We start from the raw sequence: 24,987 nt of genomic DNA on the forward strand, positions 1-24,987 counted from the left end.
GAAACTAAAGAGGTCTACAACATTCCATCCACAGAAAAATGAGAAAACATAAGTAGCTAACAAGACTTTGGTGCAACTTTTGAGGGGTTACAATAAAAAACATTTGAAGACTTGTGATGAAAATATGGTATAGATAAAACATTATTATAACATAACAATCCACACTTCTATTGGCAAGTCCCCATTTGAAACTTGTTTTGGATATTTTCTAGCTTCGCCTTTGGATATTGTAAATGGACAACACAAAGGAGTGATCATGATGAAGAAGAATCTATAAGAGTTGATATTGTAGCTATATTTAAGAGTTGAAGGAGTTAAACTTCACCACTAGGAGGCTATCAAGTTGTGTTATAACCGAGCCACTAAGAGGAAAAGGGGTTCCATTCTATTCAAGTGAATTTTGTTGAATAGTTTCTAGATTATCCAAGAGTGTATATAGAGAGAGAAATTAGAGAAGGTTTGTGGACTATCATCTCACAGGCCATAGGTCTCACTTATTTATACTTGCATGCATTTCAATTCAGAGAAAGAGAGAGAAAACTAGACTCAACTTCTAGCTCGGTTTTCTCCCGAAAGGGTTTCTCGGGTTATATCTTGTGTTATTATGGTTGCAAGTGATGGTATATATATATATATATATATATTTTATTTATTTATTTTTAATTTTTTTTTTTTTTTTTTTCGTTTTCTATTTTATGTATTTTATATATTACATGCATAAAAACAATAACTTAATATATCCATAAATATATAAAGATGTAAAGTCTTTGCGGACCATGGGTAGATCTTCAAAAACCGAATCAATTTACATAAAAGAAGGGTAAAACCCTTTTTGATCCTTTAACTAACTATGCGCTTTGCGACTACAACTTGAGGAGACTTTACATCTCTATACATCAAAACTTGGGCTTTTTCCCCAAAATTGACCGAGGGGATCACATCCCAACAATTCAACAAGAACATCCTTGATCATATTAATTCTAGTAGACCAACATACTTTGATTTGTTTGATTCTATTTGGAGTAGGCAAGCCTTGCTGATGTATTTGGATTTCACTTAGAGAGTTGATTTTATTTACAAAAGTATTCAAATCATTTTCAACAAATTGTTAATAATTCTCAAGGCGCCTTTGTAAATATTCAAAAGATGTTTTAATTCTTTGAGATAAGTTTCTCTAGTGTATAGAAATTTCCATGCTTCTTCTATAATTTCAAGTTCTTGTTAATATTCATAGAGATGTATGTTTTGATTTGTTCTAATAGCTGCATTGACTTTCTAATATTTTGGGTTGTGCTAGGTGTAACCGCTACTTCAGGTGCCTAAATAGACAATGGAGTCGTGAATAGGGGTGTTGGATTAAGAGCTTCTTTAAGCTCATGTAAAATTCTCTCTTGTCCTACATTTTTAGCTTCTTGCTTTGTTACTGACTTAGCAAGAGTGTCCCTTGTAGTTTTATGTCATGAGTGCAGAAGGTCCAACTCCTGAAACATCTATTTCACTCTTCATTTGACTCACTACCTTCTTTCTTATTTGTGCCTTTCCGACTACAATTTTTTTGTAGATTTATCATAATGGGTATCTCACATGGTTAAAGATTAGTCTTCAAATGAGATAGGTTGTTTAGTAGCCAATTCTTAAACAATTTTATGGTATTCAATTATTCGTGTCATTACCCAGTACAAAAATGCAGTAATATCCTCTTCCATATTCATGGGTCCTTCTACATTCCGAGAGCCTTTCTTACTTGATCTTTTACTTTAAGATGATGAAACCACATGTGATTTTTTAGGGGAAGTATGAGGGGGGTGGATTTTTTCCCTCACTATCACCGAAGTGTTGGCTATAACTGTCTCCTCCTATAGCAATTGTTTCTTTTCTCCTCTGTGTATAAGAGGCACTTCAGCCAATTTTTGGTGCCCGAGTGGGATGAGAGCTTGAGGGCCTTTTCCCTCTTTGTTGCATTCTTCCTTTAGAAGTGCCAATTTTATTCTATCCAATTTCCTCTTATATCCTTGTGAATAAATTGGCATATCTCATGGATGCCAAGTGGCTAGAAAATGTAGGCTTATGGGTCAAATCCTTGGATATATTCAACTTCAAACAAATTAAAGGATTTTAGTAATTCAAGATTATGCAAAATGGGAGGAGTTTCTTACTATAATATATTTTATAGTAAAAAGGAATGTAATAATTTGTATTTTTTTTATCAAATAAAATTAGCCAAGAGTATTATTGTTTGCATACTTTAGCAAGAAAGTATCTATCAAGAGAAAACTTAGAGAATAGTAAGTATTTTATCCATATATCCTAATGAGAGCACTATCCTTTTGCTCATCACATCTCCATTTTCTTATCAAAAACTTCATTGGTTCATAAACAAATCTTTTGGGCTCTTGCCCTATTAGCAAACGAAATGATCCTAGGCTTGATAAAAATGAAATGGGGCTTGTGCTTCCACAAGATAGGATACTAGAACTTAGTTAGTTCTATATATGGGTTCATGCTATTATTGCATGGTAGTTGATGGAATATATCACATGAGAGAAATATATAAATGGGGCCTGTGCTTCCACAAGATATGATACTAGAACTTAGCTAGTTCTATATATGGGTTCACCCTATTCTTGCATTATAGTCAATGGAATATATTGCATGGGTTATTTGTGAATTGTTGAGCTGCAAGGGTTCAATTAAGAAATAAAAACAGACGTTGTCTTAGGTGTTTTCTTTGGAAATTTACCCACTAATACGAAATATTGTTGGAAACAACTCCTCCCAATCAAACAAAGTGTCTCTTTTAAACTAAAAATACAAATCATAGAGTAATGACCTAGGAATGAGGCAACAAAACCTGTAGCTTGTTCGCTTGAATGTAAAAATACACAAAAGTATTTGAAATAAAATTTTATTAATATATAAAAATTGTACAAATGATGATGAAGGTTACAATGAGGACCCGCGTATATACTACGTATATACTACATAGGTGTCCTTTCATGATTGGGCACGTCTTTTAGACATGCCTTTTTTTTTTTTTTTAACAAGAACGGTTATGGTGTTTCATTATCTGCTTGGCCAATGGCCACAAATTCGGTTACAGAGTGAGGAGCACTTTCCAACATGCTGTTCTGCCAGGAGGGGATTGGCATTTTCTCTTATCCTTTTTCTCTTTTTACAATTTTCAAAATAAACTTTGAATGCTAATTGTCCTAGATGGAAAGTGCAGACAAACTGATTTAATAATAAACAATAAAACATATTTTTCATGGAATAGGAGACCACAGAGAATCCTTGTTTCTGAGAACGGTTCCAGCTTCTAGATGGACAACAATATTTGCTTGGGCGTCTGCTGCTTTGTTATTTGCTCTTAGGACATGAAAATATGTCAAGCGAAGTGATTTTGAGATGCTTTTGATTCTGGAGAGAAGCCTGGCTAGATGCAGATCAGAAGGGTTGGAGTTGGTCACCACAGCTCTTATAATAACTTGGGAATCTCCGAGAATGTTTGCTTCCCGAATTCCCAGCTCCTTGAGGAAGATTACCCCTTGCAAGAGGGCGAGAGCCTCGACTTGCATGCTTGATGTATGACCACGCCCCCAGGCAAAGTTATGAGAAGAAATATTCCCTGACATGATAATGTGACCACCTGCCCCAGCTTTCCCTGGATTCCCTTTAGCTGCTCCATCAAAAAAAAGAGATGGAATTAATTGTTTGGATAGCCATTCCTGAAATTCGATCTCATTTTTCCTGATTTGCCAAACTTCAAGATCTGGAGGCGGGCTTCTTGGTTTATGGAAGTTAATCTTGAAGGCCGTTCCCAGCGCTCTGTCATGTTGACTGAGGTTTGAGTCGTCATCTATGCCTTCCAACCACTCACTTAATTGGCACTTCACTGTACTAGCTACTATTCTGTGATCCTGAGCTTTGTCTCGAAAATCCTCCTGTTCCTTTCTAACCAACTAGTGAATTTTGGCAAAGCACTCCATGCTGCTCTGATCTTTTTGTTCTTTGGTTGAGCGCCTGGGTATCTGGCCATCCAACCTGCAAACAGCTCTTGAACTGAAGTGGGGAAATTGAAATCAAAATGCCAATTGTCCAGCAGATCCTGCCAAACAGATTTAGTGAAATCACAATCGATCATTATATGGAGAGCAGTTTCAGAATTTGACTTGCAAAGAACACATCTGGATGGTCCCTTAAATCCTCTGATTTGAAGTCTGTCCTCGGTAAGAATTTTTTGGTGGCTACCAATCCAGCAAAAATGGTCGATTTTTGGAATGGACGGGAAGTTCCATATCCTTGCCCAGGGCGCTGGGTTGGGAGGGACGTTTGGACGCTCTAAGAACTTGAAGTAACCCTGTTTGACTGTGTAACCAAAGCGACTGTTTTCCCAGCCTCTTGCGTCCTTTCTGTTGATGTGGAGGGGAGCCAATCCATGGAGATGGGCTTTGAAATTCGTCCATTCATTTTCCAGATCGCTGGGCACTGGCAACCGCTTCCAGCCCGTCCAGTTTTAGACATGCCTTTTCACTTAACTAATGACTACTTAAATAATCATTATTTTGATTATTCATTATTTATATTTATTTTATTTTATACAATTTTATTGTCGTAACATTGCCTCTTCCTTCAAAAGCTTTGTCCTTCACCCTAATCCAAAGAATTTTCTTCACTTTGTATTTTGTCATCAATGGTAGCTTAACTGGTATAACTCGCTGGTAAGCTATTTTGAACCCAATTTTTTTTTTTTTTTAAATATATATATATATATATATATATAACGTTGTGATTTTTGTTTTGTTTTTAAGAAACGTGGTTGAATGGGTTAATTCGTGTTGTTTACAGTGTATGACCATGGTCAACAGAAGCGTTGGGTGGTCACGCTGTTTGACCAAACGACGCTTCATGTGGACGGATTCTTGTAAATGGTTGTAAATGGCTCGTCGGCTTTGGCACAACAGAGGGTTATACGAGAGGTTTCGTCGGATAGGGATGGTGGATAGCTCGTCAGAATAGTGGAGCAGCGTCGGAAATGTTCTCTATGCCCCATTTTTTTGGAAGCGATTTCTGCTAACATTCCACCAAGTGGGCCTTCGTTAATGATGGTATGAGAATTCCAATTCTCGCGCCATTCCTTGATTTTCTGGTTCTCCATTATAATGAGCTTTTGTTTATTATTATTAGCACAGTTCTCGCTATCCAGGTGCCTTTCTCTCGGAGCCATGATTTGAATAAATCGAAGGATGCAAAAGGTCCTGTTTATTGCATTAGACTTTGGGTCTCCCTAGTGGAATATGGAACTTTGAATTGAAGGGCACATGGAGTCGCTGCTGCTGCCTACGTTCATATCTCTGTCAGCCATCGTGTGGGTTGTAAATTCTAGTATAGCTATTGTAATCACTGAAAGCTCATGCAAGAACTTGAGATCCAAAACCTTTCCTGTAATAATCCTAAATTTAAACGACTCTTCTAGCTCTCCTTTGCTACCAAGTGGAGTTACCTTGAAATGACGCATTCCATTGGATTCACTCTCTTGTTTTTCTACAGATAGATGCCCTGTTGCATCTTGTTCACTATTATCTAAATCATCATTATTTTCCTCTGAAGAAGAGCCTCGAGGTTCAACAATATCATTTTCTTCCAACGCAGCAATGGTGACTGTCTGGGATTTTTCTTGCTTTTTTTATTTAGAAGCAGCAACTCCATTTGATTTCTCAGGTGACAAATCCTTGTTAAAGACTACCTGCCCCTCTCTTATGCATTTCCATAGCCCTCATGAGATGCGAATGTATCATTTATCATTCTTTTTCTTTTTACCTCATGAACAAGCACGTTGGAGTTTTGAAGACTAGTCTTCTTTTGTTCTGTTTTTTGTTGAAGATTTAGGTAATATTTCGAAAGGGGGCTCATTCCAGATACTTTCTTAGCCTGAAGAAATGAGGATACAATCACATGATCCTTGGGAGAGAATGATATGTCGTCTCATTTTTTATTCACATATGCAACATTGCATTCAACCCCATCTATGAGTTGCTTCACTTGGCGCCGAAATCTATCAATGTTGGTTCTTTCATGGAAACGTCGTAAAGGTACAAGGACTTTAAATGCTAAGTCAGGGAAAGCTACATGATAGCTCCATTGAGCCAAGTGTTCAGTGAGGTGATGAAGCACATAATATACACACTCGTCTTGGAAAGCACGAGTTTTCAAGAAAACTTTTGGTGCCTTTAATGCTATTGGAAAGTCAAAAGCTTTCCCATATCCTCTAGTTGGTGCCCTGTCCAGTCATGGAAAGAACGAGTTTTCAAGAAAACTTTTGGTGCCTTTAATGCTATTGGAAAGTCAAAAGCTTTCCCATATCCTCTAGTTGGTGTCCTGTCCAGTTCTTTACACTCTAGCATATCAAAAAGTAAAGAAGCCATAGGAATAAAAATTCCTCTAGCAGAAGCAAGTGTGTTTAACATTTTAGTACATCTCAGCTTCAAAGGTGTATAGCGTGCAGTAGGCACCAAATGAGCAACTCCAATTACAATATGAGCCATTGGATAGGAAGGAGGCTGGAAGTCAATATTGTTGGCATTGGCACAAAGAAATTTAAACCAAAGTTCAAGGCAATTCATATATTTCCAACTATAAGCCTTCTCCAATGCTTCCTTGGTATTTAATGTGAGAGCATGTCGTAAAACCATTCCCAACTGTTTAATGAATGTAAATACATGCTGATAAGCATTTGATAAGTCCACTCCATAGAGTTCCACAACATAGTTCTTTAGGAACTCAATCTGTTGAAGGTTTGTTGTGTTGACAAAATATGACTTAATGAGACCCTCAAGGTCCTTCCATCGTGGAGTGTCTTTCATTTCTAAAATTGCTTCCCTCTTTCCACCTGACAGAGGCATTCACAACAATTTCCTGAATATACCATCAATCTCACCAATAACAGATATCATGATTGTGTTAAAGGTATTGTTGTTTACAATTGTCAAAATTGAAAAAGAGTCGTCTCTTCTCCCATCCCCATAGTGACATGCAGTTCTAAAAGCTTGCAGGAGGCAACAAAGAGCCCCTAGAAGCTTAAAAAAACCCCCCTAGAAAGAGCTCCATTAGTCTCAACCTAAGATCCACTAAGGAGTTGTTCCACGGGGAGGATGTTGTTCTGTGGTGAATTAATTGATTTTAGAAGTTAAAGATGTTAAAAATATGCAACTATGGTAAATTCCACTTTGGACAAATCATTTGTTGGATATGATGATAGCATTGAATTCCTCTTTTTGAGAGGACCAAAATCGACCTAAATATTACTCAAATCGGATAAGGGAAAGTGTACTTACGAAGGAAATCCCACATATGCACATTTTAACAAGGTCGACCCTAAAGCAAATTGGACACCCTTGGAAGCCTATTAAATCCAAGTGACCTCAAACTCATTTGGACATCACCAAGAATCTTCTTCTTGTCTTCTTCATTGATTGGCTTGTAGAGGTTTGAGGCAGGAACAACAACAAAGGTTTGCAAAGGCCCAAAATTACAGGGTTCGAGGCTCGCATATGTTTTAGGGGTTTGGGCTACAATCGTTGGCTTGCCATAGGGAAAAATCGACCATAGTCACAAGCATCACAGGCTCAAGGGAGAAACTCGAAACCTTCAATCGCACACACAACTAATCATCCATGCAACCAGGAAGTTTGATTGAGTTTTGATCATTGATCGAAGTTGACTACAAATGGGAAAAGTTGTCTCTGATATATCTTGATGCTGGAAACATATTTTTAATTATTGTCGGGTTGTTTTGATGGATGATATTGTATTGGGCTCATTGTACTTTCTACTGAACATTTTATGTCAATCTAATAAAATAATATTTTTCAAAGGGTTTTTCCCTTAGTGGAGTTTTTCCTTGGTCTTTGACCAAATCTGGTGTCTCTTGTTGATGTGTTGATTGTCTCCTTTGTCACTGCATTTATTGTTCTATCTACAATTATTGTTGATGAATGGAAAGAGTAATTGAATTTGGAAAGATTTATAATTGAACTATTGAATTGGGCTAAAGTAATTGATACATCATAGAACAATCTGAAAAATTAACATGGTATCATAGCTAAGGTGAAGGACAAGCCCAAAAGGAGACAAGCATTGAAACAATCATCTTTGGAAAGTTGAAGGATCTAATCTAGTCAAGTCAAGATGTCCTCCTTCAAGGAAAATGAAAAGCTGGGTGACTCATCTAATTTTGCTGCATGGAAAGTTAGGTTGGAGATCATAACTGATAACAATTATGTTCTTGATTACAATCAAGGAAAAGTACCTAAGCGTCTAGAGAATGCTTCTGCTGTTGTAAAGAACAAACAAAAGAAAGATGAGTTAAAAGAAAAACAAATTATGTTTGATGGTTTACAAGGTAATCTACTTGCATATGTTGGAAATTTGAGAAGGTTTAAAGATATATATGATAAGATAGCTGGCATGTATGAATTCAACAATTTGAATGAGATGATCTCCTTGAAATATTAACTCAAAGACATGAAAATGAATAAGGGAGAGTTTATGCAATCCTACATTATGAGGATATATCACCTTAGAGATTAATTGCAAAGAGTTGGGGAAACTGTGTCTGACAGGGAATTGGTGATCGTAACTCTAAGAGGTCTCCCTCCTGTTTGGGAAACCTTCATCACTACCATAAGCAACAACAATGTCCTCCCGTCATTTGATGAAATTGTTGGAAAGCTTACTCAAGAAGAATCAAGTATGATATCAAGAGGAAGGATTCAAAAGCATGAAGAAGGAGAACCTGTTGCATTCGTCACACAAAATAATAAGAAGAAAGGAAAAGGAGGTCCATCAAGAAAGCCTCCACCTCGAGATACAACAAGAAGGAATGGTAGAACATCATCTCACATTGAATACTACAATTATCACAAGGTTCATTATGCTCGAGATTGCCCCGAGAATAAAAATGGTCCATGCTACAACACTATAAGAAATAATAGGTTTGATGATAGGAGAAGAAGATATGACTGTAGGAATGTTCACAATGGAAGAGATGAAAGACGAAGAAGAGATGCTCCAAGTAACCATGAAGGAGATCGTCGTCCTCACAAGAAGTCAAGATACTCTAGGTATGAAAGTAATGTTGGAAAACAATATGAATATATTCTTATTTCCTCTCTTACTAGTCCCTCTCCTCTAGATTCATGGGATGGTTGGTTGATAGTGGGGCCACTCATCACTTCTCTGGTTATAAGGAAGTTCTCTCTAATTTGGTGGAGAGTGAGTCAAATTTCAAAATCATTCTTGGAGACAAATCCACTCATCCGGTTAAAGGTTTTGGGTTTGTCAAATTTCATTGGAATTCAGGAGAATCTATTTTGCCCTGCAATGTGATGTATGTGCCAGGGTTAAAGAAGAATTTGGTATCAATATCTGTGTTGGAAGACAAAGGAATGAGGGTTTCCTTGATTAGGGGAAATGTTCTTACTTGGCCTGTTGGATCACCTATGAGAGATGCATTCACATTGGGATAAAGATATGAAGGATTCTACAGGGTTACCGGAAGACCACTACTAGCATTGGTCCATGATACTAATCATATGAGCAATCTATGGCACAAAAAATTGGCCCATCTACATTATGATGCTCTGCCGAAATTAGAGAAATTGGTCTTAGGGATTCCCAACGTTCAAGCCCAACGTGATGAAGTATGTCTAGGATGTGCCAGTGGGAAGAAGATAAGGGTACCATTCCCCTCCAGTGAGAACAAGAAAAATGACATCCTCCATCTCATTCCTTCCGATTTGGGTGGTCCAATGCCTATACACTCTCTTAGTGGCCATCTCTATTATATCACCTTCATTGATGAATTTTCAAGAAAGAAACGGATATATTATTTGAAGCACAAGGATGAAGCCTTCGAAATGTTCAAGGAGTTCAAAGCTTTGATCGAAAAGCAAATAGGGAAGAAAATCAATATATTCAGGTCTAATAATGGTGGAGAGTACACTTCGAATGAATTCATTGATTTTTGCAAGAATGTATCAAGAAGGATAATTCTCTACCCTATAATCCCGAACAAAATGGAGTAGCTGAAGGTAAGAACATGTCTATAGTAGAAGTCGCTCGTGCCATGCTCCATGATCAAAAGTTGCCAAAGTTCCTTGGGGTAGAAGCAACAAACGTTGTTACATATGTTCAAAATAGGGTGCCTCACCAAGCATTGGACAACACGACCACCGATATTAGGTGCTATAATACTAGTGTATCCCCTTATTATTAGTGTCATTGTACCCATGTTGTCCCCATATTGTTATTATTGTGCCCCATAGAAGCTTAATAATGTTATTATTGTGCCCTTACATTATTATTGTTATGTTGGCTTTGATTGTATTTTGACTCCTTAAATTCATATATATAGAAAGGTGGTCTTGTCATTTGTATCATTTAAGAATTGTTCATTTGTGTAATGTAAAGGAGGTTGCCCCTCGAAGAGGCTACATTTTAAGTCGTTGATCTATCTCTTTCTTCTATTTTGTGATCTGGTTGCATAACAACGAAAGAAGTGTTCACAAGTGTCAAGCCCAATGTTATCTATCTCTATATCTTTGGATGCCCTGTATACTTTCATGTGTCAAAGGACAAAAGAAACAAGTTGGAAGCCTCAGAAAGAAAAGGTACATTTGTTGGATATTGTGAAAAAAGCATTTAGAATATATATTCTTGGTCAAAGGAAGGCTGAGACTAGCAGGGATGTAAAATTCGATGAAGACGCTGCCCTTGGAAAAGCAAGGGACCTTCCTCCTCCTCCTCCTCCTCTTGAGAAGAATGATGATATGGATATTTTGGATGGTCCTTCCATGCTCGAATTTGAGACAAATATTTTTGATGATCCCATGGAGCCCATGGATCCCTTAGATCCTCCTCCATGCGATCCTCCCGCCAAGAACAGGCCACTTTGGCTTCATGATACACTACAAGATGACGAGAGACGTGCTCTCGTTTGAAGATAATTTATAGAAATAAAGAAGTCATGCAGGTACGCGGGATATGTTGCAGCCATGAGCACTATGATTCAAGCCGAACCTCCCACATTTGAAGAAGCCGTAAAGGAACAAGTTTATAAGATGCTATGATCGGAGAATATGAATCAATTATGAAGAATGATGTATGAGATGTTGTGCCGATACTGAAGGGGAAATATATGGTGACTTCGAAGTGGCTATTCAAGATTAAGCATGGAGTTGATGGTAGCATTGAAGTACACCTTGTTATTGAAGATCAAACTTGTTATAGAAGTACAACTAATATTAATTACATTTAGCATTAAAAAACATTATATCTACATAATCATTTAATTGAAATTGAATCACTGATAGAAGAACTACTAAAGTATGGAATCATCACAAAATGTAATTCCGATTCATCTACTAATATTCTAGTTAGAAAAATAATGACTCATTTAAGTTATGTATTGATTACATGGGTTTAATAACAAAACTATCATGAAAATGTTTCCCATCTTATTTATAGACACGACCTTAAATGCTTTGTTTTGATCAAAACGCTTTTCCAAACTAGACTTATATTTATAGTGTTATAAAAAACCATATACTTTTAGAAGATTTTCGAAGCACTACCTTTAAAACTCCCAAGAGGCATTATGGATCAAAGATGGTTGTTTAGATTAACTAAAGCATTGGCAACATTCCTGGTTGCAATGAACAAAACATTCCAACATATCTAAAAACATATGTTTGTTTTCTTCAATGACATACTCATCTACAATAAAACTTGAAAAGAGCGTCTTAGGTAATCTAGATGAAGTATTATCCATCATAAAATAAAATTAGATTTATGTAAAAAAATGAAAATGCATAATTGAAAAAACAAGGTTGAACATCTTTAGCAATATGACATTTAAATTGGGATACCTTGAACCATGGGGGCACTTTGAGGTAGTGGTTGAACATGTGGTTGCACTCAAAGTGACTACATTAAATGCTTTCATGACCTATGCAGACATATGTGGATCAAACCCCACCCCCATGTCCTTAATTTAAAGTCAAGGATCTTAGCTGAAGTGGTTTGGTGAACAATTTATTTCCGCAACTGAGTAGGTTCAAGTCCTTGGAGACATGTTGTAACCAAGCCATTATTGGTATTTATGAAGTCATATTTGGTATAATAGTGGTAGTCGATCTATCAAAGTTATCGATTCTTTGGAGATTCTCATTACAATTTTAAAAAACATAAAAATATGACATTTAAATTGGGCATGAAAGTAGATCCAAACAAAGCCCACAATGGGCAGCTCAATTGGTGATTGCCATATTATGAAGTATTATGTAAAAGCAATAAATTCAAAGTTCAAATCCCACATGGGTTAAGCCAACCAGAAAAGGAAAGAAAGTAGATCCAAACAAGATTAAGCAATCTTAGAATGATCAAAACTCGAAAACATTTCAAAATAAAAAATATTCTTAAAGTTTACATGGTATTGTGCAAAATTTGTACAAACCTACACTCGTTGTAGCAACCTTATCATATTGAAAGTCATATTTACTTTCAAGAAAAGAATTAGATAGAAAGAAGTGAATAATGCTTTTTAAGTATTAAAAAAGCAATGTTTTCAAGTCCAATATAGCTTTGGTAGCTTTTTCTAAACCATTCATAAACAAACATTATGCATCCATATTTGGAATTTTGGAATTGGCATAATAACAATGCAATATGGTTACCCAGTACAAATCAATACCACTTAAAATGGAAAATTCAATATTAAACCATTCATAAACAAACATTATACATCCATATTTGGAATTGGCATAATAACAATGCAATATGGTACCTTAATACTATTTAAAGTGGAAAACTCAATATTATAAAACACTTAAAATTCACTTGTGATAGAAAATTTCATAATTATGTACACTCTAAGCAAATGACATTCATATTTATTTGCAGCAATTTCTTTTATCCTCAAACATGACATTGTTGAATATCTTTTGTCACAAAAGATATTAACTAAGCAATAAAAATAGATAAATATAAAATGAACTTTCTAACTTTGAAACTTGGACAAAATAGAAAACATAAGTCATTGTCTATGCTTCATTTCCATAGTCATATTTAAGTGGATTGATGGAGTTCATGTTGAATATTGTCAATAATCCCAAAATTCACAAAATTATTGAAAATATCAATTAAAATCCAATATTTCCATAAAAACTGAAATTTTATATTACAAGGATCATTTTTATCTATCACCAGTACCCAAAAATTAAGAGAGAAATTTGAAAGAGTCACACAATTATCTATAACTGGACACAAATATTGTTTAAACACTTCCTACACTACTTAGTAATCACTCTCTGGGAAGGGAATGAAGAATGACATATGTACACACGCAGCTGAATGCCAGATATTTGAAAGAACTAACAAAAATCTTCCATACCTAATGTTGCTACAACCTTTTCATAATCCAAATCAACATTAGGAAGAGATTTCAATGAACATCATTAATGAATTTCCAATCTTAGAAGGAAATGATTGTATATTTGCTATGGTTGATAGGTTAACTAAGTATGCACATTTCATGACTATAAATAATATTGATACAACCAAAGTACTCATGAATATATTTGCTAAATATGTATATAAATTACATGGTTCTGCAAAGGCGATTGTCAGTGACCAAGACCTTAAATTCAATGAAGATTTATTCCAACAAACAGGTATGTCATGCACTATGCTCAACTTGCCATCTACAAAGTTAAAATTGAAAACTTAAGCAAATGTTCAACCTGCCAATTCACAAACAAGGGTAACATTGAAAATTTAGACAAACGTATTGAGGTTTATCTTCAATGCTTTGCTACTAATAAACAAAATAAATTGTCTCAGTGATTACACTAGGTAAAATCGTGGTTTAACTCACTAATGCTAAGATGAGTCCTTTAAAGCCATATGTGGTTGTTTTTCCTGAACTTAGAGATTTTCACAAAATTGACATACCAATTCCCACTGTCAGGGATTATTTGGAGGAAACCCAAAACATTATGCATATCTTAAATAAAAGCTTGGATTATGCTAAGATGAGTTTTATGACTCTCCTAAACTTGGAGATTTTTACAAAATTGACAAAACAATTCCCACTGCCAGAAACTATTTGGAGGAATCCCAAAAGATTATGAATATCTTAAATAAAAGCTTAGTTAAGACTCCAAACAGAGTTGAACGACAATTGCTTATCATTGGTCCAGACTAAGGTTTTGAGGGTATTCACTATGTGCATGTCTTCAACCATATAAACAATCATCTCTCAAGCAAGGGAGAAAAAGAAAAAGAAAAAAACAGAAGTTAACACCAAAAATCTTTGGTCACTACCAAATTAGAGAAAACATAAACAAAGTTTGCTTATATCACCTTGCACATATTTTGTCTAAAATAGAAATTAAATCATTGCCCAATACAAACATAATTCAAATGGCTTAACAAAAAAGAATAAGCTCATCTTGGACCCAAGGGTAGTTATCAACAGATACAAAATCTTTAGAAGCTAAACAAATAGCGAAGTACCACATCGAATGGAAGAATTTATCAATCGGTGATGCTTTATGGGAAGGTGAGGAATTAAATGATATATATCATTTTCTTTTCATGCTTTGAAGGGCTATTAACGTAATTAATCACCATTTATATATAGTCATATAACCATTCATTGTGATGTTGCTTCTCTATTGACATAAATAATCATAACGTTGAAATTGGATTTCTCATCTTCCTAATTTGCATATTTCCTTGCTTGCATGTCTATATCTTTTTTCCAAAAGAAAACATTGTGGTAAAACCCAAGGGGTGCTTCCCTGCATGTATAAATGGCAACCCTAGTATACTTGATGGCACAGGTTAGTGCCAACTAGCCACCTACTAGCACATAATTAGTTAAATCTTCACTATTTTGAACTAGGTTTATAATTATTTTGTGCTGAATATTCACTATAGATTTATGTCATAAAACACTTTCAAAAAATTTAGATGGTAAAGACTTGAATTCATATGTCACGCCCAATTATTTACTAAATATTAATTCACTGATAAATTATAGTAGGGGTTGAAAGGACTGCAACCGAATTCACAAACTTTGTGACATCCTTCAATATTTTAATATGGTTTTATTTGGTTGGATTTCCAAGCCATGGTGAGAATGAGTACCTACTAAAACTGGAGTCAGCTAAAAATAAATAAACATAGTATATCATGAGCAACTTTAATATTAAGCGAACTCTTTGTTGATAGGTGATTAGTTCACAAGGCAGAAGAAGCATGATTCAAAAGTACAGCCCCTAACAAGACTACTTTTTCCAAGCCATGGTGAGAATGAGTACCTACTAAAACTGGAGTCAGCTAAAAATAAATAAACATAGTATATCATGAGCAACTTTAATATTAAGCGAACTCTTTGTTGATAGGTGATTAGTTCACAAGGCAGAAGAAGCATGATTCAAAAGTACAGCCCCTAACAAGACTACTTTTTCTCTTTCCTTTACTTTGGTTTGATATATTATCCTGAAAAACAACAAACAAAATTAGGACTGCCTACCACTTGAACAAGTAAAATTCATATTAAGAAATGCATGGAATTTAGGATTACATTAAAATTGGAATTAGCATGAATAAGTAAAAGACTCCTTTTTATATGATTCAGCCATGAGTAAGATTATTCTTACCTTGTCTCACTTCGCCACATCTCTGTCATTAGCGTTTCACCGGGGTAGACATGCATCAAAAATCGGCCTAGAACACTTTTAACAAGAGATGGTTGCCCTCCACAACAACACTTGATGACAGCCCTTACTGCAAATCCGAGTGTGCATAATCCATGTAGTATAGGCCGAGAAAACCTTTCAAGGGAGAAATGACATGTATAAGTCAAATGGTCAATCATGATAATAGAAACTAAAAAAGAAATAAATTATATTAATGCCCCCTAAGGATGAAGCCTCAATGGTATCATAAATGACACTTTGTAAAGCAGGATAGGGACATCAAGCATGATCTCAATTTAAAATCCTTAAACACCACCCTAAAATACTCTTCAAAAAATATTCAAATATGTCAAGCATTGATAAGGTTAAAGGTTATATTATACCAAGATGTTCATCCCTTGCCAACAGTCCAGACCAACATCAACAGTGACTACTACTTGAAAATGGTACATGCCTAAACCTATAGGCATATTTCCGTGAAATAAAACAAAAATGGAAATTATTGGGACATCTAGAGTGAGATAATTTTTGCGAGGCAACCTGGTTGCCTATATTGGAAGTGGTCAAAATGAAATTCCAATGCTGCCTTGTATAGCACCACTTGAGATCCCTCTGATCTCATTTATTGATCAGTGTTTCTCCTAATGCCAAGCTAGTAAGTTTTGTAACCTATTAAAATAGAGGTTTGAAACAGGGCTGCAGGGGAGCGACTTCCTCCTCCTTGAATCTGCTCCTGAAGCGCGCTCCGATTGGGAGTGACTTGGGAGCGCTCTCCTGCAAGAAAAAAATTCTCTCCTTGGCTTTCTTCACAAAAGAAATTGTGCAAAGATGTTCGAAACACAGATTTTTTCAAAGAAACAAGAGTTTTTGAGTGGAGCAACCTAATAGTCAAGCCTATGGCCCTAATATTGATATGCAATTAATGGTAACATTAAATTCTTAAAGAACATTACCATGAAATGACTTAGGCTATTTGAGAGTGGTTCTAACCTCATTTGATTTCATGTGCAGAAAGTATAATTTTAGATCTCACTCAAAATCCAACAGACTCATCATTTTTTTAGGATTTCAGGATTGGGGGGATTGCAATATTTCCATTGGATTTTGTCATGTATTAGGGTATGGAACTCGTATCTAATCAAGAGCACTAAGCCCTCTATGTAACTTGATGTTAGTGACATTGGTTGTCGAACTTCTCTATTGGGGGGGGATTGCAATGTTTCCATTGGATTTTGTCATGTACTAGGGTATGGAACTCATATTTAATCAAGAGCACCAAGCCCTCTATGTACCTTGATGTTAGTGACATTGGTTGTCGAACTCCTCTATCATGACCCTACCCATCACTCAAATGAAATCTTGACTTGACATACTATGTTTTTTCTATCTTATGTTAAGCTTAGAGTGTGATATTAATGACAAAGATCCCAAGATAGGCAATGATTTTGATGATATGTAGGTATTTATTGTAACATGATTTTTTTGAATGCTAGAGGCCATCTAGAGCCTATTTGTTGATGTATTTTTGGTTCAAAGATGGATTTCACTTGATGCTATTTTGGTTATGTGCACCTTTACATGCTATATAAATGAGAACTTGTAATTCGTGGACATGTGGTTGATGAAAATTATAACTACTAGATGAATGATTTTATATGGTTTAACCCATGTTTTTATGTTTTTTATCACTAATTCATCATTCTACATGCTTTTGTTGACATATATGCATCAAAATATATAAAATATATATTATATAAAATTCGCTCCAAAATCACTCCCAACCCAGGAGCTTTTGAAAATGTCGCTCCTTGCTACCAGTCCTACTTCCCGCTTTCACTCCCACTCCCAAGCAGCCATGGTTTGAAATGATTCCACAAGAGGGGGACAAGTACAAGCATGTAGATTGTTGAGAAGTCTAGCGCATCAAGATTAGGTGATTTCTCTACAATAGATAATTGCTTGTGAATGATTTTTACTTCTTAGATTAGGATCTTCTTTTAGTTAGATTATTATAGTGCCCTTCTTCATCAAACAACTACCAATGCATAAACTATAAAGAGACACAGAATGTAGGCGATCAACCAGGGCCAAACCTCTCCCACTTGAGAGGAAAACCAAAACGAATTCTTCTTTTTATAGACACTTCAATTGACGAATACCAAGACCAAGACCCTTGACCTATTTTCCACTCCAAGACCAAGACACAAGTTCCCTTTCACTGCTTCTCTTTCGTGCCCAAGTCAACACTTGGTCCAATTGCTTGCCTTTCTTTGTACCTCAGCTATACTTCAAATCTCGACTTCCCTTTTTCTTTGCGTCAGGCCTGCAACTTCTTGGCTTCCTTTAGAAACCCTAGCACGTGTAAATTATCAACTTTGGAACCTTGATTCCCTTCGCTTTAGGTGGAGGCAGCTTCCTTGGCAACTCGGCTTGATAATGAACTTGTTCCCTTCCTTAATCTGTCCTTCAAAGGAGACCATGATACCTCAACTTCTTCTATAGTGGACAATAGCCTTTCTTCGCACGTGAGTAGATCAACCCAAAATAGATCAAAACTAACCTCGGTTATATTGTCCCTTTCTTCGCTTGGTTATAGGCTTCCTTGATGAACTTCGCACCCCCTATTGCAGACTTCCCCTTCACCGAAATTCTATGTCTAAAATGAGGCTGACCTGCCCTATTTATAGTGGTTGGAGTATCCATAATAAGCCGACTTGAACTGTGGGTGAGCCCACATGTCTTTTAGAGCAAATTCATTATTTTATTTAAAGTCGACTTGAAGGAGATGCTTGAGCTTGGTCTTGGAGAGCTATTTGACTCTTTCATTGACTCATATACAAATGTAACATGCCCAAGAAGGGTCCTTCATACATGACGTTGACTCAATTTCACTTTATGACCAATCCTAAGGGCTCACAATGGGAGCCTTACCTAACAATAAAACTCCTTACTCATGAAACCCATGAGACAAGCATTACAATAATAATTTTATTTTTCTTCTTTGCATCAATTACATAAAATCACAATTACACGTCATTATGAAGACCGAACCTAGTTAAACTTCTCAACACTCCCTCTTAACTAGGGAGGTATTCATAATAGTACTTGGTCATTCTCAATTTGAAGAGTTCTCATAAGAAGAGTTAGATTGGTAACCCATCTGTCTAGCATCATATCAACCAACATTGTCACATAGCAAGACCTCGACTAACAACTCTATCTCTCCACAAGATCTGAGCTCAACGCTGACGAGACCAATGATGTATAGACACCCTCATCATTGTCTCTCTCGGAACATACCCCACCTGAGTTCTCAGGGTGTGTTCCATCAGGACTATTCTTATCTTGGATTCCCAATCCTCAAAGAATATCGGTCCTCTTCAACTACTCTTATCTTGGATGCCCTAATTCATCCTCAAAGAGCATCAGATGCCAAATGTTTACCCAATCCTTCATTATGTTTTCCCAAGTGAAGACAAGAATGATGTGTCTATCTCTCCCTCTTAATTAGGGAGGACATATCTATTCCAATGAAGGAATGTACTCATTCCTACAGAAGGAATGTACCTAAGCTCCCTTTGGCTTCGAAATTTTGCTTCCAAGTTTCTACCAAGTACGAAACTTATTTCAAGGCTCCCTCTTAATTAGGGACCTACAACAGTTCCTCAGGTGGAGATGATGGGACAACCAACTGCTTGAAGAACTACTACTCATGATGTCATGAACTTCTTTTCTTTATTCACGAGTTTTCTGTTGGAATTTCTAAGTCTGACACGTTAGGAACCCTTCATGCACTTTATTGATTTATTCCTACCTACTTGTTTTGTTAATTAACAAGTTATTTACCATGTAAATAGTGGAAATAAATACAAGTACATGCTCAACACATTACAGATCATCAACTGAAGGAAATAGAAACAAACACACAAGTGATACCGTTGTTTTTGGAATAATGCCCCTGGAAAAACCCAATAGGGGAAAATTGGTGCAGCTATCTGAGAAATTGATTTATTAAGTAGTTTCAGAATACAATGTGGGTGCCAAATTTGGCTCACCCAACAGAGAAAAATCTCGACAATAGTACCTCTCTACTCGAAAGCAGATATTCTGGATGAAACCCCAGATAAACACTCCAACAACTCCACAGCGCCAATCTGCCCCACAAAACCCCAGCGTCAGCCTCTTTTGGGCCCAGCATTAGCCCATCGTCACTCTGGCTTGGCTTGCGTCAGTCTCTGGAGGCACTGCATCGACCCTCTGGCCCTCTGTGTCACCCACGCTGGCCCTTTGAGGCATTGTGAAGCTCCTGGATGCCTCTGCGTGAGCCCTAGCTGGCTCTGCGTGAACCCTTGGCTGGTTCTGCGTCCCTCTCTCCGGCTACTGTGCTGATCCTCCCGGTGCTATCTTTGCCTCTCTGCTTCTATATTCATTACTTCTCAGCAGCAACTCTGATCACTCTCTCAACATTCTCAGCAAACCCAGCCCCAGAAAGTCGAAATCTTGATCTCTTGGTGTGTTCTCCAAGTGATCCTCTAGCCTCCTCTTATACTTTTCTCTTGACAAATCAATGACCGAGATTAGATCTGGCTTGATCCATGACTTTTGGACCATTCTAACACAGTTTTATATTAATTCACATTAATATTTTATTTTCCCTAAGTTTGGACTTAGGAACTCCATTAAAAATATTAATTATTTTAATATCTCCCAAACTATTTAGAATCTGCCCAAATCCTTTCTGGGTATTGGAGATCTCATGTGCCTTAGCCTCTCCACCAATTTTCGTGGCTAGAGCACATCCGATACTACCCCAAATCAACACTCCCTCTTAGTGAGGACTATGCTCTAGGAATTCTCCTCACTGAAAATCACCCTGATCATCCGGCATTGGTCCCTGTGCTGATGCTAGGCTTGCTACCCATAATCTGCACTGCTACCCATGGCCCTACCACTGCCACTGCTGCATCCGTACTGCAACTCTCTCTACGTCGTGTTGCTGCCCATGGCCCTGCCATTGCCATCGTTGCATCTGCACTGCAACCCCTCTCATCATGCTACATCGTGCTGCCCATAGCACTACCACTGCTAACTGTTGCACTACAACTCAGTTACTGAGAAGTAAGTAACCAATCTCCCAAATCTGACATCTCTGTCAGGTTAGAAACACTCTTGATGCTGAAGCTCCCTCTGTCACTGACAAGTGCTCCCTCTTTGACCTCTGCACTGTTGCAACAACTCCATGCATCTCACACCATTGCACACCTCTCTGTGCCATCTTGCATTGGTGCAACACTCCCGTGCCTCTCGCACTGTTGTAGCCTGCTAGCCTCACGTTGTCTTGGGAATCCTGCACTGTAGCTCCCTTTGTCGCTCCATCCGCATCCGTCTCTACTGACATCGCCAGTACTGCTACTCCTCTTCGGGGATCCCGTAGCAAGGTCTAATCCAAGAGGTTGGGTACCTCGAGGATCCTGCCCCTCATCACCTGTAGTCTGCCTGACTACAGTTCGATGTCTCTCCACTTCTTCTGAAGCGGCACACGAGCACTCATGGCACAATCATTGTTTGTCTCCACTTCCTTCTCTGCCCTTGCTGGCATTGCCTTGGTCTCCGAGGCCTCTCCCTTACTCTTCTTCCTTGGACACTGGATCACATAATGACCCAGTTCCCCACAGTGGAAGCATTTGACCTTGGAGAGGTACTTCTTCTTCCGTTTCTCCTGCTTTCCCTCAGATGCTAGGGTAAGATCCTCCTCCTCCTCCTTGATTCTAATCTCCTTGTCGCTGCTTCCTGCCTTGCTTAGCCTTCTGATCTCTTCTTAGCAAAGAGCAACCCACATTTCCTCCCAATCTGGAAGGGTCGCCCTGCCCAGTATGCTTTAGACAAACACCTCCTTGGCTTCTGAGACTGTGTTCAGGGCTGTTCTCACCATCAATTCTGGATCCGGCATTGCCCCTATGGAAGTCAGCTAATCCCAGATCTCCTTCAATCGACGGAGGAATGGGTCGATCTGTTCTCCCTTCTGCATCTGGTATGATCGTAGCTGCTTTTCTAGTAGCATCTTCCTCTGCATGGAAGTATGCTGATACAACTTGGTCAGGGCCTCCCACATCTCTTATGCCGTGTTCTTCTCGGCAATATGTGGTAATGTATGATCCTTGACCCCGTCAAGGATGATACTCTTAGCCCTTGCCATTGCATCCTCGTACTTGTCATTATCAGCCGGGTCAACTGGGATAGCTATTGTCCTCAAGGTGAAGTGCTTGACACAATTCTTGTCTAGTATGGATAAGATTCTGGCCTTCCAGACTACGAACTTTGAGGCTCCATCCAGTCTGTCTTGGTCTCCTACTCTGTGTAGTGTCATTTCGCTGCTCCTCTACTTCCCTCCTAGAAGTTCTCGGTATGACTCCTCTGAGCCTCGATTTCCTTCCTGGAAACCCTTCTGCCAATGTCAAGATGCCCCTCTCCAATCATTTGTGCAACCGCAACATTGATCTGGATTCTTTGGCTAGAAATCCACCTCGGCAACAACTCCCTCTACCTTGGCCTTGCCCTATTAGGTACTATTCTGACTACAATACCCCACCAGCTCCACTCTGCAACTTACCCACAACCTCCTAAATCCCAACAAATTGAAGGTTAGAGCTCCAAGGCTTTGCGCAATCCCGGCACCGGCAAATCAGTCTCCTCAGCCAACTGCGTCAGCCCTCCTAGCCTCTGCGTGAGCCTGTCTTTGCCTCCCTTAGCCTCTGCGCTACCTCTTCCTGGCTCAATCTTGATGACGTAGGAACTGCATCACCCCTTCCTTGCTGCTACTCTGCTAGGAACAACTTCTGTCACTCGGGAACCTTCTTTTCTACTGCTGCTGCTCTGTTCAGCTGATGTCCTCAGTTCTCCTGTGATCTGCAACCATGCTCTGATACCATGTTGGAATTTCTAAGTCTGACACATTAGAAACCCTTCATGCACTTTATTGATTTATTCCTACCTACTTTTTCTGTTAATTAACAAGTTATTTACCATGTAAATACTAGAAATAAATACAAGTACATGCTCAACCCATTATAGATCATCAACTGAAGGAAATAGAAACAAGCACACAAGTGACATTGTTGTTTTTGGACTAATGACCCCGGAAAAACCCAATGCGGGAAAATCGGTGCAGCTATCTGAGGGTTTGATTTATTAAGCAGTTTCAGAATACAATCTGGGTGCCAAATCCGACTCACCCAACAGAGAAAAATCTTGATAGTAGTACCTCTCTACTCGGAAGCAGATATTCCAGTTGAAACCCTGGATAAACACTTCGGCAGCTCCATAGCTCCAATTTTCCCCACGAAACCCCAACGTCAGCCTCTTTCTGGCCTAGCGTTAGCCCAACTTCACTCCGGCTTGGCCTGCGTCAGCCTCTGTAGGCACTACGTTAGCCCTCTGGCCCTCTGCGTCACCCACGCTAGCCCTTTGAGGCACTGTGCAGCTCCTGGCCGCCTCTACGTAAGCCCTAGCTAGCTCCGCGTGAACCTTTGACTGATTCTACGTCCCTCTCTCCGGTTACTACGTCGATCCTCCAGTGCTATCTCTGCCTCTCTGCTTTTGTATTCACTGCCCCTCAATTGCAACTCAAATCACTCTCTTAGCAAACCCAGCCTCAGAAAGTCGAAATCTTGATCTCTTGGTGTGTTCTCCAAGTGACCCTCAAGCCTCCTCTGATACTTTTCTCGTTGACAAATCAATGGCCGAGATTAAGTCCCTAATCAATAGCTAAGATTAGATCTGGCTTGATCCATGACTTTTGGACCATTCTAACACAATTTTATATTGATTCCCATTAATATTTTATTTTCTCTAAGTTTGGACTTAGGGACTCCATTAAAAATATTAATTATTTTAATATCTCCCAAACTGTGTAGAATATTCTCAAATCCTTTCTGGGTATTAGAGATCTCATGTGCCTTAGCATCTCCACCAATTTTCGTGGCTAGAGCACATCCGATGCTACCCCAAATCAACACCTTCCTGTTTTGGGACTTCTGTTGATTTGGGGTAGCATCGGATGTGCTCTAGGCATCAAATTTGGCAGGGAGGCTTGGACACATGTATTGCAAAGAAACCATAAAGTATTTTGGGAAATTCCACCCAAAAACGATTTATTAAAATAGTTAATATTTTTAATGGAGTTCCTAAGTCTAAACTTAAGAAAATTAAAATATTAATGGGTATTAATTTAATTGTGGGTGTAACTTCTAGAAGAAGCCGAAGATCAAGCCAAAATGATCTGAGCCTTTGATTAGGAGTTAATCTAAGCCGTTGGTTGTCCAACAGAAAGATATAAGAAGGGGCTTGAGGGTCATTTGGAAAACACGCCAAGAGATCAAGAGATTGAATTTTTGAAGTGAGAAGTTCTCAAGAGGAAATTCGATTGAGGAGATTTCTTGCAGTTGAGGGGCAGGGATAGTTGGGTTGGAGTATCTTCTCTGGAACTTGAATACTCAGCAGAGAGGCACTAGAGGGGGGAACGCAAATCCAGGAAGGATTGACGCTGGGCTAGCAGGGCCCACACAATGCTTGACATAGAGCCAGAAGGAACAACGCAGAGGCAAAGTTGTCTTCCAGTAGAAGTCCGAAATTTGCTAAGGAGCTGCCGGATTAGCGGGGAGGTTGACGTTAGAGCTCCAGGAGGCAAGGTGTTAATTTTAGGTATGTTCTATGCTTAGAGCAATTTATTTCAATTTTCACAGTTAGCTCAATATCTTTTCCATATTAGCAATCACATCAGCATTAAAGTAAATTGCAGATAGAACAAAAACATAAATCGTAGAAGACAAGAGGACACAAGATGTGGCGCTAGCCAGGGACAAACCCCACTGTGGGGAAACCCTTGATCAATTCTTCTTATATGTTCTTCAATAGTTCAACAGAGAGAGAGAGAGAGGGATAGTATATTTACAACAGAAGTCAACACTTTGACTCATCTAGATAAGAGCATAGATCATCTCTAAGAAGATGACACATGAGATCAGTTGAAGACATGCTGCTTCAACCGATTCTCCAAGGTGACTCCTTCACCTATCATCGTGCTGCATCTCGTCATCATGCTGCACCTCACCGTGCTGCACCATGTTGCACCCATCATCACAATGCTGGACCTCATGACTGTTGCACCTAACGTTGCACTGCTGTCCCATGTGCCATGGTTGAACCATGTTGTCCATGCTTATTGTCC

At 38.2% G+C, this 24,987-nt stretch overlaps 1 protein-coding gene and 1 pseudogene across 1 annotated transcript in view; both read right to left on the reverse strand.

Annotated features, from left to right (window-relative positions):
- Positions 1-3,263: 3,263 nt before the first annotated feature.
- LOC149186786 (nucleolar complex-associated protein 2-like) lies at positions 3,264-6,860 on the reverse strand (annotated as a pseudogene).
- An 8,192-nt stretch (positions 6,861-15,052) lies between these two features.
- The window catches only part of ECH2 (enoyl-CoA hydratase 2), a 355,360-nt gene continuing 345,425 nt past the window's right edge, over positions 15,053-24,987 (reverse strand). Inside the window, exons 11-12 of the mRNA XM_089411132.1 lie at positions 15,723-15,896; positions 15,053-15,561 (exon numbers count right to left, since the gene is read on the reverse strand). Coding sequence (XP_089267258.1) covers positions 15,474-15,561; positions 15,723-15,896 — 262 coding nt within the window. The 3' untranslated portion in view covers positions 15,053-15,473. The remainder of the gene's footprint in view (positions 15,562-15,722; positions 15,897-24,987) is intronic.

The sequence above is a fragment of the Pinus tabuliformis genome, chromosome 3_1 (assembly GCF_031772625.1).
Source record: "Pinus tabuliformis cultivar Carrire ecotype Pingquan chromosome 3_1, CPIR1, whole genome shotgun sequence".
Classification (NCBI taxonomy): domain Eukaryota; kingdom Viridiplantae; phylum Streptophyta; class Pinopsida; order Pinales; family Pinaceae; genus Pinus; species Pinus tabuliformis.